Below are 17,887 nucleotides of genomic sequence, written 5' to 3' on the forward strand. Positions count from 1 at the left end.
CAACAATCTCCTCTTGCTCAAACACACAATGTCCTCGTCATGCTACACTATAAGGCACATCACAAGCTCAAGATCTCACTGGGCAATGTGGAAAGAGGTGGCTTATACAGATTCTAAAGGTGGCTACCACCATTTGAGGTGGCATGCAGCTCCTTAAAACACTCTACTCCCACATTTCTGATCAATGGATATCCTAATACCATTGACTAGAACTGTCACTCGAATATTATCTTCTAGTTGTCTAAAGTTCTCTATTTTTAACCCAACTTTGCCAAACTATTTAAAGGCCCTTAACTACCAAAATACTCAACTAAACTTGACGAAATATAGCCTTGTTAGAATCCTTGTAGAAAAGGAATCCTCTAAGGTCAATTTGGTCATTGGAAATTAGTGAAGGAATTCTGTAGTGTGTATCTAGATAATTAGGATTGCTGAATGCATTGATGAGTATTTTTAGGAAAGAATTGGGCTTAGTAACTCCAATAGAAAAGATTGTGGATAATTTGTATATTGTGCTTGAGCTCTCACTTATAAGCAAAAATTGGATCCACAGAAATATAAGAGGATAATGGAAATGGATTAATAAAGCAAACAACCCTAATCGAATCCCCAAAGCTTTGCTCTACTGATTCCTAACTACTCCCAAACAGTTATATTGCAATTTGCAACCTCAACATCAACTACTCATTACAGCTCCAAATTTTGAAGTCAAGCACTAGAATCTCTAGAAAAGCTTAAAGTGTGTGTCCCCAACATGTATTCAACACATGTCGAAAACTAATTATTTTATTTTTATTTGTTTAACACAGCTGAGACACTTCCAATGTTTCTCAACATGACAAGGACACCTCTGTGACACTTCTTGTGCCGGAAAGCTGTGTCTTGTTTCCCTCTTAAATTTTGTTAAACAAAACCTTTAAAAAAAATTATAATTGAGGAGAAATTGAGAGATTTGAGACTCAAGAGGTTATTGACATTGGAATGGTTGGACTTTGGAGCCAAGTGCCACTGCACCAACCATGTAGAGCAATGTTGGACCTTCCAGCCCCCAGAATTACCCCCTCTTTCTGAAGCCATCATAGTTGACCACTCTATGTTAATCTTCTTCTTTTTTCTTTTTCTTGATAAGCCATGTTAGTTGCCCACCATCAACCATGCCCTAGAGTTGTTTTTTTGTTGTTAGACAAATATTCTATAACATGAATGCAATTGATGATTGTACAAATGTAATTCGTAAAATGTGTAATTGATAATTTTGCATGCTTAATGGTGTTTATATTTCATTTTAAATCAAAATTACCACAATACTTGTCATCTAAAAGGAAAAACATGCATACACACGCACACACAAAATTAATTTATCAACATATCCCTGCCATGTCATATCCTCATTTTTAAAAAAGCGTGGAAATATTATGTCATATCTGCGTCTCATGTTGGTATCAGTGCTTCCTAGCATATGCCCATGGCAGGCCACAGATATCCAGAAGACTTGTTCACAACATAAACAGTGCATCCAGAGTTATGAGTTCTTCAGAATACAGACAAGATACATGTATTACCACATAGCTATCTACGCAAGCATCAAAGCAGTATGGTTTGAAAGCAAAAAAACATTGGTCATCCCATTGCTGTATTTCACTAATAATACATGGTAAGTACGCATCTTAACCTGATGACAATGTAACAAACAAGCTTTATTGATTGCTTTCACTTCACAAATCAGTTGCTCAAGCTCTTGAAAAAGACTTAAGTAAACCAAGTAGCACATAAAAAATACTAAAATAACAAGTGCAATCTTATTACCCAATTCTAGCAGGATATTTCTTGAAGTACGCCTCACATATACTGAAAAAATAACATGAGCAAATCAGCAAATTGAAAACACAGACTATTATGAAACGCACATTAAGAACATGTAAATGATTAAAGGGGCAATAGAAGCATATGTCACATCTAGTTTATGAGGAAAATGGCATAACACAAATTTTGACATGAAAAACAAACATTATTATTAAACAAGCATCAGGACGCATTGTAAACAATTAGGGCAATAACAGCTAAAAAGCACAAGCTTGTGCTAACTAATAATTTTGTCACATTTACAGTTGATTGATGCAGTCAAGAAAATAAAACAAAAGGAGGCAAATTTATCATCACAAACATTGATTTGGTGGGATGATGGTAACATAGATTTGCCTTGGAGTCAAATATAAGGCCGCTGGGGGGGAGAGGGGGGGATTTTCTATTCAAATTATAGTAGCAGTACCACTCATGGTTTTTTTTTTTTGGGGGGGGGGGGGGGGGGGGGGGTGTTTATTTTTACACGCGGTAAGGCTTACACCTCATCTAATGCCTTTGCCTTGTAAAAAACATTGATTTTATCCTTCCCAATCTTGCCAATCAACTACCAAACCATCCTCATCTTAGCTGTAAAGGAGTGTTTGAAGAAAAATTCTTGCATTTTATGCAATAAATCACATATCACGCTTGAAATCACTTCCACTTTAATTGCATAGCTCAAACCCTGTGATCAACATCCTTTTAAGCCCACTATTTAGGCTTACTAAAAAAGTTAAAAAGGACTCAATCAGTGCTTCAACTCACTTCAGCATTTCTAAAAACAAGTGTATAACAACAATAATAAAACAGCAAATACTGTAACTTGATGAAGTCTGTATTGATGTTGGCATGTAGCATGCTAACCTTAAAGGTTCGAGATAGAGTTTGAATTACAAAATAAAATGCCTCAAATAAATTCTTGACATCAGAGTATATATGAAAGGAAGAGACCAACAGCCAAAAGCAAAAGATAATCAAAATTGAATCAGAACAGAAACACAAAATAATGCAACTAACAAACCTTAACTAAAAACAAGCCTTCACTATCACAAAACATTTAGCAGATACATTACTAGATAATTCCATCAAGACTCAAAAAATTAAAAACTTGAAGGTTACCTTCGAGCAAAAGGACGCCTCAAAAGCACTTTGGGAGCATATTTTTTTTGTTTCTTAAGCTTATATTTCTCCTGGAGACAGGCAAAAGATCAGGATATATTCCTTCCAGGACAATTCCACTGCATCTCATAGTTCACTCTGTCAGACCCATAGAGGTGATTTGATGCAGGGGAAGTCAACCATATGGGGAAAAAAAAAAAAAAAAAAACTTAAAGGCAAGGATCCTGACCCTTCAAAACAAACAGTATTCAACATTTTACAACTGAAAGACAAACTCACTTGTGAAAACAATGTTTTCTTCTCAAATGTTGAACTATTAGCAATAAGAGCATCAATTATTTCATCACCACTTGCACCCTGTCTGCATCAAGCAGAAAAATATTAGTGAAAAAAAAGAGAGTAAAAAATAGGCAACAGCTGCATACTACTGCATACTAGTTAACAGATTTAAAATCTTAAAATTGACACGATCTAAACTAAACAAATATATAAGAGTTTCTATATCTGGCTCACATAATGAGGAGATTAAAAAATGGATTTACAAAGATTAAATTTTTAAAAAAAATACAAACAAACAAACATCCAGGTTCTGACTGCAACAGCATGAGAGAGAGAGAGAGAGAGAGAGAGTGATTCATCAATATAAACAAGAATTTTCCTCTTTCAAGATAAGAAAAAATGATAAAATACATAGTAAATAAAGCAATGCTCTTTATTTTTATTTTTTTTTCCTTTCTATTGATTGCTACATGGTTAATATAAATTTCTAAGCCTTCAGCCTTAAATCACCCGATCAAGAGTGTTTCCCTCTTTTCCTTTATTAGATTAAGGGCTAATAAATCCTTCCTCACTACCTCATTTCAAGTTATTTTAGGCCTACCCCTAACCTTACCCCTTTTCATGTTAGACGCAATAATTAACTCACTCCTCCTTACAAGTGCTCTACAAGCCCTGCGTTTCAAATGCCTTCAAACCATCTAAGCCACCCCTCCCTTATCTTGTTTTCAACTGGTGCTATGCATAATTCTTGCGTATATATTCATTTCTTACTTTATCTTTTAATGTTAAACCACTCATCCACCTTAACATTTGTATCTTAGCAACTTTTATTTTTTATACATGTTTCTTAGTTGTCCAACATTTTGAACCATAAAGCATAGCTGGCCTTATAGCCGTCTTATAAAATTTTCCTTTTAATCTTAAGGGTATTCTACAATCACACAACACACTTGACGCATTCCTCCATTTTACCTGAACTTTTTTAATTCTATTTACTACATATTCTTCAATTTCCCCTTCAACTTGCATAATAGATCCAAGATATATAAATCTAACAATGCTATTAATCTCTTGATTATCAAGTTTAATCTTCTCTCTATTGCTATTCCTTACATTACTGAAATTACATTTCATATATTTTGTCTTATCCCTACTTTTTGAACCCTTTAGACTCTAATGTGATTCTCCAAAGTTCTAACTTAGATTTCACTCCGCTCCTACAATCATCAATCAACACGATATCATGTACAAACAACATACACCAAGGGATCTCATTTTAGATATTCTAAATTAGTTCATCAATTACTAAAGTAAAAATATAAGGACTCAAAGTAGAATCTTGATGTACACATATTGTGATTGAAAAATCTCCAAATTCACCTCCTACAGTCCTAACATTAGTCACTACTCTATCATACATATCCTTAACAAGTTCCACATATCTATTACAAACTCCCTTATTTTCTACACCAAAGGACTTCCCTAGATACTCTTTCATAAGCTTTCTCTAGGTCAATAAAAACCATATGCAAGTCTCTCTTCTTTTCCCTAAACTTTTTCATTAAAATTCTTAAAAGATAAATAGCTTATGTTTTTTATCTTTTAGACATAAAACCAAATTGATTTTATGAAATCCTCATTTCTAATTTTATCCTATGTTCAATTACCCTTTTCCATAATTTCATCATATGACTCAATCTTAATTCCACAATAGTTATTACAATTTTGAATATTGCCTTTGTTTTTGTACACAGGTACTAATGTACATTTCCTTCCTTCTTCTGGCATTTCCTTTTGTTTTTATAATAGTGTTGAATAGATTCGTTAACCAAACAATTCCTTTATCTCCTAAACATTTCCAAACTTCAATTGGTATTTTATCTGGTCCTACAGATTTCCCAATTTTCATCTTTTTTAATGTCATCTCAATTTCAAGGACTCTAATTTTGCGAATATATCTTCTATTTTTAGTCTTCTCATTTGTCAATTCCAAGTTCAATCTTTCATTTGATTTTTGTTAAACAATTTATTAAAGTATCTTCGTCACCTCTCTTTTATGTCTTCTTCTCTAATCAAGACATTATCATTCTCATATTTTATACATTTAACATCACCTAAATCTTTACATTTTATTTCCCTATCTCTAACAAGTATATAAATATTTTTTTTCTCCTTCTTTTGCATCTATTTTAATATATAAAGTATCATAAGCCCTATATTTAGTTTCACTAATAGTCTTTTTTGTATTTTTTCTTGCTTCTTTATATTTTTCAACATTTTCTATATTTCTACAATTTTACCATATTTTATACCAATTTCTTTTTGTCTTAATGGCTTTTTGGACTTCTTGATCCCACCACCAACTTTCTTTACTACCTGAGTATCTTCCTTTGGAATCACCTAAAATCTCTTTTGCTATCCTTACAATAAATTTTGTCATTCCCAACAGTATTTGCATCAACCTTATCCCTTATTGTCCAATCACACTCTTTGTTCATTTTATCTTTAAATTTTACTATATTATCTCTCTTCAAGTTCTACCATCTAATTCTCTTACATTGATTTATGCTACTCCTCATCCATTTTTTAATATATATATATATATATCTAATATTAAGACTCTATGTTATATAACCAAACTTTCACCAGGAATAACTTTACAATCCTTGCAAGATATAAGATCTCTGTTCTTAGTTAAGAAGAAATCTATTTGGCTTTTATTATACCCACTCTTGAAGGTTATTAAGTGTTCTCTTATAAAGCAAGTATTCAATAAAATCGAATAATAAGACATGGCAAAATCTAAGATTGTATCACCGGTTTCATTTTTATTTCCATATATGTGGCCTCCATGTATTTTCTTATATCCTATATTATCATTTCCAATGTGACCATTCAAATCAGCTCCTATGAATGTTTTTTCAGAAATAGATATCCCTTGTAAAATACTATCCATATCTTCCCAAAATTGTCTTTTAAGATTTTCTACTAATCCTATTTGGGGAGCATACACACTAATGACGTTCACTATCTCCAAGCCTAAAACTATCCTTATTTTAATGATCCTATTCCCATTCTTTTAACATCTACTGTGTTATCTTTTAGGTTTTTGTCTACAATAATACCCACCCCATTTTTATGTTTCTTTATACCAGTGTACCAAAGTTTAAATTCTGATTTTTCAATTTCTCTAACTTCCTCTCCTATCCATTTCATCTCTTGGAGGTAGATTTAAGTTAATTTTCCTCCTAAACATTATTTCCCACTATTTTCATACATTTTTCCAATAAGAGTTCCTATATTCCAATTTGCTAATCTAATCTTAGTTTCTTGTGCTCACTTATTTATCCTCTCCCCTTTATATTGACCCAGTCTATTCCCTTGACCTAGGTGAATTTGGTAAGTTCAATGAATGGACTGAACATGTAAAATCCATAAGATGGTAGCATGCTCACCAAACAACATATTGTGACAATTATATATGTTCCCTGAAAATTTGGATAGTGTAGAACAAAGGAGAGTTGTATGACGCTTGAAAAGGAATACAAAATTTACAATCAACAGAGATTTTTTTCTAAATTTTTGGCTAATTATTTAATCAGTCTGAAATAAGTTATAAGATGTAAAATATATAAAATTATTTCTGCCATAAGCCTTCAACTAGTTGAAGCAGCATGTGATCTCACCTCCGCATTGCGTCAATATCTTCTCCAGTAAGATTTTGTGCTTTATTATCATCTACTAGTGCCCGATTGTCTTTTGACTCATCTTTTACTGTACAAGCTTCTTGAACATTATTACCTGAAAAAGAATGATCCAGCTGAAATATTTTTTAAATTTGAGAGAAGAGGAGAACAAAAATGTTATGAAAAAATTGACTAAAAAAGTAATTTCATGTCTACAAGGAAGACCTCAATATAAAATCAACAAGGAAAAAAAAAGAGCTTCTAGAAGCTGCAGAAAACCAAAACCTCTAAACAATAACCTATAAGGTAATGTTTGAGAACATGGATTTTGGACCTTGGATTTGGATTTGGGTAGATTTGGACAAATTTTAATATAATTTTATACACCATCTTATTCAAATCCAATACAACTCTAAATCCAAACCCTCTCCAAACATAGGGTAAAAGCATTATGATAGACCAACAGACCAAGAATTCTGAATGACCAAACAAAGAATAAAAAAAATCGTTTTTTAAAATTGAAAATATGATTGTTGCAATGAAACACAAGATTGGAGGTGAGGTAAGTTGCTCCAATATTGTCACACCATAGGATTGGAGCTTGTCTTAGAGAAAAACCAAGTTCAAATACAACTTATTTGATCCATGTAATTTCGGCTGCTGTATTTGCTAGCGCCTTGTATTCAGCCTCAGTACTGCTTTGAGCTACCATAGGCTGCTGTTTGCAACTCCACGAGACCAAGTTGGATCCCATATATATGCAATAAGCACCCACTGATCGTCGAACATCCCTATCAGCTGCCTGCAATCTGAAATCCATAGCGTGATTAGTAAACCTGTAGAAATTGAATGTTTAAGATAGCGGAATATTCGCTTGACTGCAAGCCAGTGGGAATCAAGAGGCCTATGCATGTTACTGACTTTGTGTACAGAAAATGCTAAATCAGGCCTTGTAAATGCAAGATATTGCATGCTGCCGACAATACTTTGATAGAGACTTGCATCCTCAAAAGGTTTCATCTGTAGAATTAAGGTGACAATTAGAGGCCATAGGACTGCTGCAAAGTTTGGCCTTATCCATGTTGCTCCGTTTAAGCAAGTCAACAATATACTTGTGCTGAGTTAGATAAAGGCCATCAGAACATCAAAGTGCCTCTACACCAAGGAAAAATTCAGAGAACCCAAGTCTTTGACAGCAAATGTTACCTTTAAGCAATTAATCACTCTGTTGATTGCAGCTGAACTTGAACACGTTATCAAGATTTTGTCAACATAAATGAGAATATAAACAACAGTTGTTGTTGATCTAAAACAAAAAATGATGTATCAACTTTACTTTCATGGAAATCTAAGGACTAGAGCTTGTCTGAAAGTTTAGAAAACCAAGTTCTTGGAGCTTGCCGCAAACCATAAAGCGATTTATGTAACTTACAAACATGATTTGGATATTGTGGATGAATATAACGCTGTGGTTGAGACATGAATACTTCTTCTTGCAAATCACCATGCCAAAATGCATTTTGCACATCTAGTTGCTTTATAAGCCAATTATAAGAAATTGTAATGGAAAGCACTAACCGAATAGTAGCATGTTTGATGAGTGGACTAAAGGTCTCAGAGAAGTCGATTCCTTCTTGTTGGTGGAATCCTTTGGCAACTAGTCGAGCTTTGTAACGCTTAGTACTCCCGTTTGATTTTTTTTAACTTTGTAGACCCAATGACATCCCACAATGTTGGCTTCAGCTGAAGGTGAAACCAAAGATCAAGTGCCATTTTGCAGCAAAGCAAAAAACTCTTTATTCATTACTTCTCGCCTTGATGCCTCAGTATAAGACGTAAGTTCCATGGCTATATTACTACTTCCTGCTAACAATGTTCGAGGTAGTGGATACCGAATGCAGCCATCACTTGGTTGCCAAGGTTTATGAATGTTATTCGTTGATCTTGTTGTTATAGAGTAAAGTGACTGTTTGTTACTCGGTTGGGAGAGGCACGTATCAACTGTGAAGCAGGCAATGTGTTAACTAGTTGGGTTGGAATAATAGCAGACTGGAATTCTGCAGTAACATGCCGTGTAGATGTGTCTTGATCAGTTCTTGCAAGAAGAGACAAACAAGGTATAGATTGTGTGCTCGTGGAAATACGGTTATTCTGCAAACCTCTCGAACTCATAGATTTCGAAACATTGATATGAAGTGGAAAAGAAACAGAATGTGATGACTGCTCAATAGGGGAGCTGAGATTGGTTTCTTTGATGTAAGGAAAAAGTGTTTCATCAAATATGACATGTCTAGAAACATAAACCTTACCAATAGAAAGATTGAGGCACTTGTACCTTGATAACAAAGACAATAACCAATGAATATGCATGTTTTTGAGCGAAAATTGAGTTTATTTTTATTGTAAGGTCTCAAGTTAGGCCAGCATGCACAGGCGAAAGCACGCATGAATGAATAGTCTACACACGGTGATAAAGAATTTCATAAGGTGATTTTTGCTTTAAAATTGGTGTAGGAAGCTTGTTTATAACATACGCAGTAGTTTGAAAGGCATCTTCCCAGTAAAGCATTGATAAATTCGAGTGTGCCAACATGCCTAAACCTACTTCGACAATATGTTAATGTTTACACTCAATTGAAACGTTTTGTTGATGAGCATGAGGGCAAGCTAGCCGATGGTTAATTCCAATGTTTTTAAAATAAGTGTTTAAGCGCCAAAATTCACCACCCCAGTCAGACTGGATGGCTTTTATTTTTCTTTCAAAATGTTTTTCAACATATGCTTGAAACTTACGAAAAATTTGTTCGACATTTGACTTGTGTTTAATAGGGAATAACCAAAGAAACTTGGAATCATCATCTAAAAAGCTTACATAATATTTGGCACCAGTGGTAGAAACCATAGATGTGGGTTCCCATACATCACTGAAAATTAAATCCAAAGGTTTGGAAGAAACAAATGAGAAGATTGAAAAGGCAAGTAATGACTCTTAGCCATTTGACATTCATTGCACACAGAGTGCATCTTATTTTTCTCTACTGCAAAGAACTTTGTTGACGACAAGAGCTTATGTGTGTCCAAGTCTACAATGCCACTCACGAAGAGAGACACGAACACTGGAAAAGGCTTGAGGGAGACTCGATTTGGTGGAGAACCAATAGAGGCCATCATTGAGATGTCCTAGATGAAGGACCTTCCCCGAGTAGTCCTTCACAAGAAAGAAATGAGAATGAAACTCAAAATAAACACTATTATCAACACAAAATTGCTGCACATATATTAAATTTTTTCGAATCTCAGGGACGAGAAGAACTTGGTTAAGAACAAAGGTAGAAGTAGCAGTTGAAAATTTAGAGGATCCAGTTTTAAAGATTTGCAAACCTTGACCATTATCTAAACCATTGTAGTCATCATTCGTTAGGTTCATACTTGCTACTTCATTGGTAAGATGATGGGTTGCACCTGTATCAGCGTGCCACTCAAGTCTCCCAATTGTCATTATTCACAGCTACCATAGCCTGCTTGGGTGCTGGTTTTGGAGAGTCCTGATAAGAAAGATCAAATCTATGATAACATTTTCGAGTAGAATGTCATGGTTTACCACAAACCTGGCAAATAAGGGGAGACTGATCATTGCTTCGGTTAGCAGAATTGAAGCCACCACGATTTCCACACCCCCTTCCTCGAGGACCATCGCATCCACTTCGCTCAAAAGATTGGGATTGACGTTGAGCAACATTTGCAGATGCTTGCTGGACCATAGGAGCAAATTGGTGTCGAGAAAGGCGAGCTTCAGTGGTTAGTAATAGAGAATAAATTTCTTCTAGTGTCATAGTGTCAGTGCAGGCAGAGATGGAGGCCACAAAGTTGTCATATTCATGGCCTAATCCTGCAAGCACGTAAGTGATAATATCATCACAAGTCATAGGTTAACCTGCAATAGCTAACTCATTTGTAAGTCTCTTGATGAAGAGAAAATACTCGGTGGCAAATTGGCTGCCCTTAGTTGCAGTGGCCAATTGTGTGCGTATTTGAACAATTCGCGCACGAGATATGGAAGAGAAAATTTCATCGAAAGCACGCTAGACAACGCTGGATGTTGTATAGTTGACTACCTGAGCAAGCACCCCTTCAGTGAGGGAAGACATGAGCATGCTAAGAATGAGGTTGTCCTAACGCACCCATTGCGTGTAGGCAGGATTTAGTATTTCATAAATAACCTCGATTTCAGAGTCAGATACAGAAATGGTTTTGGTTGGTTTTGTTGTGGTACCATTAATGTACCCGGAGAGATCCTGACCTCTGAAATAAGGCACCATCTGTGCTTTTCAGAGAAGATAATTGTCTTGGTTAAGTTTGACAGTAACAACATTAGACATGGAGATAAATAATAGAGGGATGATTGGGAACTTGAGTTTCAGTACTGGTAGAGGAGGAAGGAGATCAAAAAGACATAGGTAGACGTTGGTCTTTTCAAAATACCATGCCTATCATTTCTCTCACATGGTATCATTCGAGCCGTGAAAAGACCAACGTCTACCTATGTCTTCCTCATCTCCTTCCTCCTCTACCAGTACTGAAACTCAAGTTCCCAACCATTCCTCTATTATCTCCATGTCTAATGTTGTTACTGTCAAACTTAATCAAGACAATTATCTTCTCTGGAAAGCATAGATGGTGCCTTCTTTCAGAGGTCAAGATCTCTTCGGGTACATTGATGGTACCACAACAAAACCAACCAAAACCATTTCTGTCTCTAACTCTGAAACCGGGGTTATTTCTGAAATACTAAATCTTGCTTACACGTAGTGGATGCGTCAGAACAACCTCATTCTTAGCACGCTCATATCTTCCCTCACTGAAGGGGTGCTTGCTCAAGTAGTCAACTATACAACATCCAACGTTGTATGACGTGCTCTCAATGAAACTTTCTCTTCCAGATCTCATGTGCAAAATTGTCCAAGCCAATCTGCCACCAAGTATTTTCTCTTCATCAAGAGACTTACAAACAAGTTAGCCATTGTAGGACAACCTATGACTCGTGATGATATTACCACCTACGTGCTTACAGGATTAGGCCATGAAAATGACAGCTTCGTGGCCTCCATCCCTGCCTGCACTAGCACCGTGACACTCAAAGATAATAGTGTTTATTTTGAGTTTCATACTCATTTCTTTCTTGTGAAGGACTACTCGGGGAAGGTCCTTCATCAAGGACATCTTAGTGATGGCCTCTATTGGTTCTCCACCAAATCGAGTCTCCCTCAAGCCTTTTCCAGTGTTCGTGTCTCTCTTCATGAGTGGCATCGTAGACTTGGACACACATCAGCTCCTATCGTCAACGAAGTTCTTTCTAGCATTTCCTTTGCTATAAAGAAAAATAAGATGCACTCTGTGTGCACTAAATATCAAATGGCTAAGAGTCATGACTTGCCTTTTCAATCTTCTGCATTTGTTTCTTCCAAACCTTTGGATTTAATTTTCAGTGATGTATGGGGACCGTATCTATGGTTTCTACCACTAGTGCCAAATATTATGTAAGCTTTATAGATGATTATTCCAAGTTTCTTTGGTTATTCACTATTAAACTCAAGTTAGATGTCCAACAAATTTTTCTTAAGTTTCAGGCATATGTTGAAAAACATTTTGAAAGAAAAATAAAAGCCATCCAATCTGACTGGGGTGGCGAATTTCGGTGCTTGAACACTTATTTTAAAAACACTGGAATTAACCATCAACTAGCTTCCCCTCATACTCATCATGGTTCAATTGAGCGTAAACATCGACATATTGTCGAATTAGGATTAAGCATGGCACACTCGAATTTATCAATGCTTTACTAGGAAGAAGCCTTTCAAACTGCTGTGTATGTTATAAACAGGCTTCCCACACCAATTTTAAAGCAAAAATCACCTTATGAAATTCTTTATCACTGTGTGCCAGACTATTCTTTTATGCGTGTTTTCGGTTGTGCATGCTAGCCTAAGTTGAGACCTTACAATAAAAATAAATTCAATTTTCACTCAAAAACATGCATATTCAAGGGTTATTGTCTTTGTCATCAAGGGTACAAGTGCCTCAATCTTTCTACTGGTAAGGTTTATGTTTCCAGACATGTCATATTTGATAAAACACTTTTTCCTTACATCAAAGAAACCAATCCCAGCTTCCCTACTGAGCAGTCATCATAATCTGTTTCTCTTCCACTTTAGATCAATGTTTCAAAATCTAGGGGTTCGAGAGATTTGCAGAATAACCATATTTCCATGAGCGCACAATTTGCACCTTGTTCGTCTCTTCCTGCAAGAACAGATCAACACACATCTACACAGCATGTTACCACAGAATTCCAATCTGCTATTATTCCAGCCCAACCTATTAACACACTGCCTACTTCACAGTTGATACCTGCCTCTCCCAACCGAGTAATAAACAGTCACTCTATGACAACAAGATCAAAGAATAACATTCATAAACCTCTGCAACCAAGTGATGGTTGTATTTGGTATCCACTACCTCAAGCATTACTAGCAAGTAGTAATATAGGCATGGAACCTACGTCTTATACTGAGGCATCAAAGTTTGCTCACTGGCAAGGTGCATAGTAGTCAGAGGCGCGAGGCAAACCGACACGAAGGTGAGGCGCACAACTATTAAAATGCTGTAAAATGCCTATTTGGGGTAATTGATATATGAACATATGAACATCTAGTAATATTAGAATTTAAAATGCCAAAAACAATGTAGTTCATACAATGCATTTCCAAACAAATTACAAAACAGTAGCTAAATTCAGTAAAAAAGGTATTATGTAGTAGTTATAAACTTGTATTAAACTACATATTTAATTACATATAATATTATAAGAAGAAGCAGCAGGCAGCAGATACATATAATATTATAAGAAGAAGCAACAGGAAGCAGAAGGAAGAAAAAGAAGAAGAAGAAGAAGAAGAAGAAGTGAAAAAGAAGAAGAAGAAGAAGCAGCAGGCAGCAGGCAGCAGAAATAAGAAGAAAAAGAAGAAGAAGAACTGAAGAAGAAGAAAAAGAAGAATATGACTTACTAAGGTTCAAAGGCTCGAAGATGAGCTCACTGCTGGTTCGAAATGTCGAAGACAAACTCAAGTTGCTGGTTTGAAGGCTCATAGATGAACTCGCGAAGGCTCCTGCTCTTCAAAATGTGGAAGACACACTCGCAAAGGGTCGTCGTGGTTCAAAATGTCGTAGACGAACTCATGCTCTTGGTTCGAAGACGAGCTCGCGAAGGTTCCTACTAGTTCGACGGCTCGAAGACAAACTCGCGCTGCTGGTTCGAAGGCTTGCGATGGCTCCTGCTAGTTCGAAATGTGCAACAGTGCAAGACTAACTCACAAAGGTTCATGGGGCTTTGAAGAGTCAAAAAGGGCAAGGGCTCTGTTGGTTTGAATCGAATGAAGGTTAGGGCTCAAGCTTTTCTTTATTTAAACATGCTCAAAAATTTTCAAGGCGAACCTCACGTCGCTTGACGCCCCTCTATGCCTCATCGCACCTCTTACAGGTCGCCTTGCCTCGCATGGTATAAGGCGCTGGCCTCCTCGCCTGTCTACGCCTCGCACCTTGGCGCGCCTCAAGCGTGCTTTTAACAACTATGGCGAGAAGCAATGAATAAAGAGTTTTCTGCTTTGCTGCAAAATGGCACTTGGTCTTTCATTTCACCTTCAACTGAAGCCAACATTGTGGGATGTTGTTGGTTCTACAAAGTTAAAAAGAAAGCAAACGGAACTATTAAGCGGTACAAAGCTCGACTAGTCGCCAAAGGATTCCGCCGACAAGAAGGAATCGAATTCTCTGAGACCTTTAATCCATTCATCAAACATGCAACTATTCGGTTAGTGTTTTCCATTGCAATTTCTTACAATTGGCCTATAAAGCAACTAGATGTGCAAAATGCATTTTTGCATGGTGATTTGCAAAAAGAAGTATTCATGTCTCAACCACAGGGTTATATTCATCCGCTTACATAAATCGCTCTATGGTTTGCAGCAAGCTCCAAGAACTTGGTTTTCTAAACTTTCATACAAGCTCAAGTCCTTAGATTTCCATTGAAGTAAAGCTAATACATTACTTTTTGTTTTTAGAACAACAACAACTGTTGTTTATATTCTCATTTATGTTGTCGATATCTTGATAACGAGTTCAAGTTCAATTGCAATCAACAAAGTGACTAATTGTTTAAAGGAAACATTTGCTGTCAAAGACTTGGGTTCTCTAAATTTCTTTGTTTGTATAGAGGCACTTCGATGTTCTGATGGCCTTTATCTAATTCAAGGCAAGTATATTGTTGACTTAAACGGAGCAACATGGATAAGGCCAAACCTTGCAGCAGTCCTATGGCCTCTAATTGTCACCTTAATTCTACAAATGGAAAACCTTTCGAGGATGCAAGTCTCTATCGAAGTATTGTCGGCAGCATGCAATATCTTGCATTTACAAGGCCCGATTTAGCATTTGCTGTACACCAAGTCCATAAATGCATGCATAGGCCTCTTGATTCCCACTGGCTTGCAGTCAAGGGTATATTGTGCTTTCTTAACCATTCAATTTCTATAGGTTTACTAATCACCAAAGCTATGGATTTCATATTGCAGAAATATTCCAACTCAGATTAGGCAGCTGATAGGGATGATCGATGATCAGTGGGTGCTTCTTGCATATACATGGGATCCAACTTGGTCTCTTGGAGTTGCAAATAGCAGCCTACGGTAGCTCGAAGCAGTATTGACGCTGAATACAAGGCACTAGCAAATACAGCAGCCGAAATTACATGGATCAAGTCAGTTTTATCTGAACTTGGTTTTCCTCCAAGACAAGCTCCAATCCTATGGTGTGACAATATTGGAGTAACTTACCTCACCTCCAATCCTATGTTTCACGCAAAAACAAAACACATTGATATTGATTTTCACTTTGTTAGAGTTCAAGTTTGCAACAAACAATTGGTGGTTCAATTCATTTCCAGTAGAGATCAGTTGGCCAATGCTCTTACCAAACCATTACCACCAATAAAATTCAAACAAGTGCAAAACAATCTAAATGTTTGTGATCTACCCTCCAGATTGAGAGAGCGTGTAGAGGATCAAGTAATTGTAGCTGAAGTCAAGACTGAAGATGAGGAAGATAAGGATCCTGAGTCATTGAAAAATATACAAACACATGAAGTGTCGAGATCATAGCAGCAAATCAGGAGGATAACCATGAGGAGATACAATCCCGAGTAACTGAAGTAATTGTAGCTGAAGTTAAGGCTGAAGATCAAGAAGATAAGGATCCTGAGTTATTGAAAAATATACAAGTCACATGAAGTGCCGAGTTCATAGCAGCAAATCAGGAGATCATATCAGCAAATCAAGTACATAACAATGAGGAGATAAGATCCTGAGTAACTGAAATTGTACAGTTGTAGGAGTTTGAATTGTTCAACATAAAAGTAGGAAATCAATTGTAATTACGTTAGTATAAATTGCTATGTATGCTACACAAAACTATACACAGAAATACAAATATTTTCAAAATACTCTGCCTATCATTTCTCTCACAATAAGCATTGGAATGACAAGCCAATATTTAAAAGTATGAATTTTCCAGCGAGAACATTAAATGGGAAACCACTTGATACATTAAGATTTGTTACTAAAAAGATTAAGAAGGGAACTCATATCTCTTAACATTATTACCCAGTGTTTGCATAACTGAGTACATTAACTCCTCACACAATTACAAACCCCAAAGAAAACGTAAGCTCGGAGAAATTTGAATCCAACGAGAAAAAATTATACATTAGAATTAAACCTTGTGTGGCTGAAAGAACGCGAGATAAATATGGTCCACTCGATTTATGTTCAACTTGAAACAAAGAACCGAACGGACAACCGATCAAGGGCTGCAGAGAGCACTTATTGTTCCCAATTTTCAAAGTCCTGCGTATGTAAACCATCCATTACAAATCCACCATTATCGAGTATTAAAGAAACAAAAGCATGCGCATGTTGGATAATGCAGAGAAGTACTGCGCAATGACGATTCAAATTGTATAAGGACTTACGAGCCGGCGGAGAGACGAGCAAACACTAGGCGGTCGCCGTCGTTGATGTCGAGCAAGACGCTACAGCCTTCCCATGTAACTCTAGGATCTTGAATCGTTGCTTCTTGCGACATAGTTGATTTATTCAGGAATGGGTGAAGATATGTGATGGTGATGGTGATGGGAGAAACAAATAAGCATAAATAAACAACAAACAATATTCGGAGTTGGGGTTTTGGGGTTTTGAATTTTGCCTCAATGGAAGAGTCTCTGAACTTGTATACCGTAAATTGATTCTATGAACATGGTACCTAAGGCATAAACCCCGACTAGGGTTTTATACAGCCAATCGTTGAATTTCACTTTCCAGCTCCGGCCGCTTGGTTTTAGTCTGTAGGAGCGGGGAGGGGAAATAGAGAGATTTGCCTAAGTTTAAAAGTTCGGGCTATTTTCTGAAGTGGAGCATTAAAATTAATTCATTCAATTATTTGCTTAATCTACGTGAATAATATGATCTTATTTACTTTATTTATTTATAATGCACGATTTGATGTGACAAATCCAAGTAACTATAAGTACTTTCATAATTTAAAATTACTCATAAATTTATTTATCAATTTGTTTAAGAATTTAAATTTAAATTATTTATATTTTTGTATTTAAATTTATACGGAATATACATTTTTGATTGTTAGGTTTATGTCAACTTTCATAAATTACATCTTAAGAATAATTATGTTTTTTATTTAAGTTTAGATGAATTTTATATTTATAATTGTTGTGTTAAGAATAGTTTTATTTTCTATTTAATAAATGTTTTGTAATTATCAAATTATCAATTCAAATACAATATCAACTATAATGTTACCAAATAAGTTATTGGCCAAATTAGAAAAAAAAA

The 17,887-nt window shown here is 35.9% G+C and overlaps 1 protein-coding gene across 1 annotated transcript in view; it reads right to left on the reverse strand.

The window, feature by feature from the left end:
- Positions 1 to 17,450, reverse strand: part of LOC131161407 (uncharacterized) — a 28,952-nt gene extending 11,502 nt beyond the window's left edge. The window contains exons 1-6 of the mRNA XM_058117152.1: positions 17,008 to 17,450; positions 16,755 to 16,882; positions 6,927 to 7,041; positions 3,241 to 3,322; positions 2,962 to 3,032; positions 1,807 to 1,848 (exon numbers count right to left, since the gene is read on the reverse strand). Of these exons, the coding sequence (XP_057973135.1) occupies positions 1,807 to 1,848; positions 2,962 to 3,032; positions 3,241 to 3,322; positions 6,927 to 7,041; positions 16,755 to 16,882; positions 17,008 to 17,120 (551 nt within the window). The 5' untranslated portion in view covers positions 17,121 to 17,450. The remainder of the gene's footprint in view (positions 1 to 1,806; positions 1,849 to 2,961; positions 3,033 to 3,240; positions 3,323 to 6,926; positions 7,042 to 16,754; positions 16,883 to 17,007) is intronic.
- Positions 17,451 to 17,887: the final 437 nt, after the last annotated feature.

This window comes from Malania oleifera, chromosome 8, assembly GCF_029873635.1.
Source record: "Malania oleifera isolate guangnan ecotype guangnan chromosome 8, ASM2987363v1, whole genome shotgun sequence".
Lineage (NCBI taxonomy): Eukaryota > Viridiplantae > Streptophyta > Magnoliopsida > Santalales > Ximeniaceae > Malania > Malania oleifera.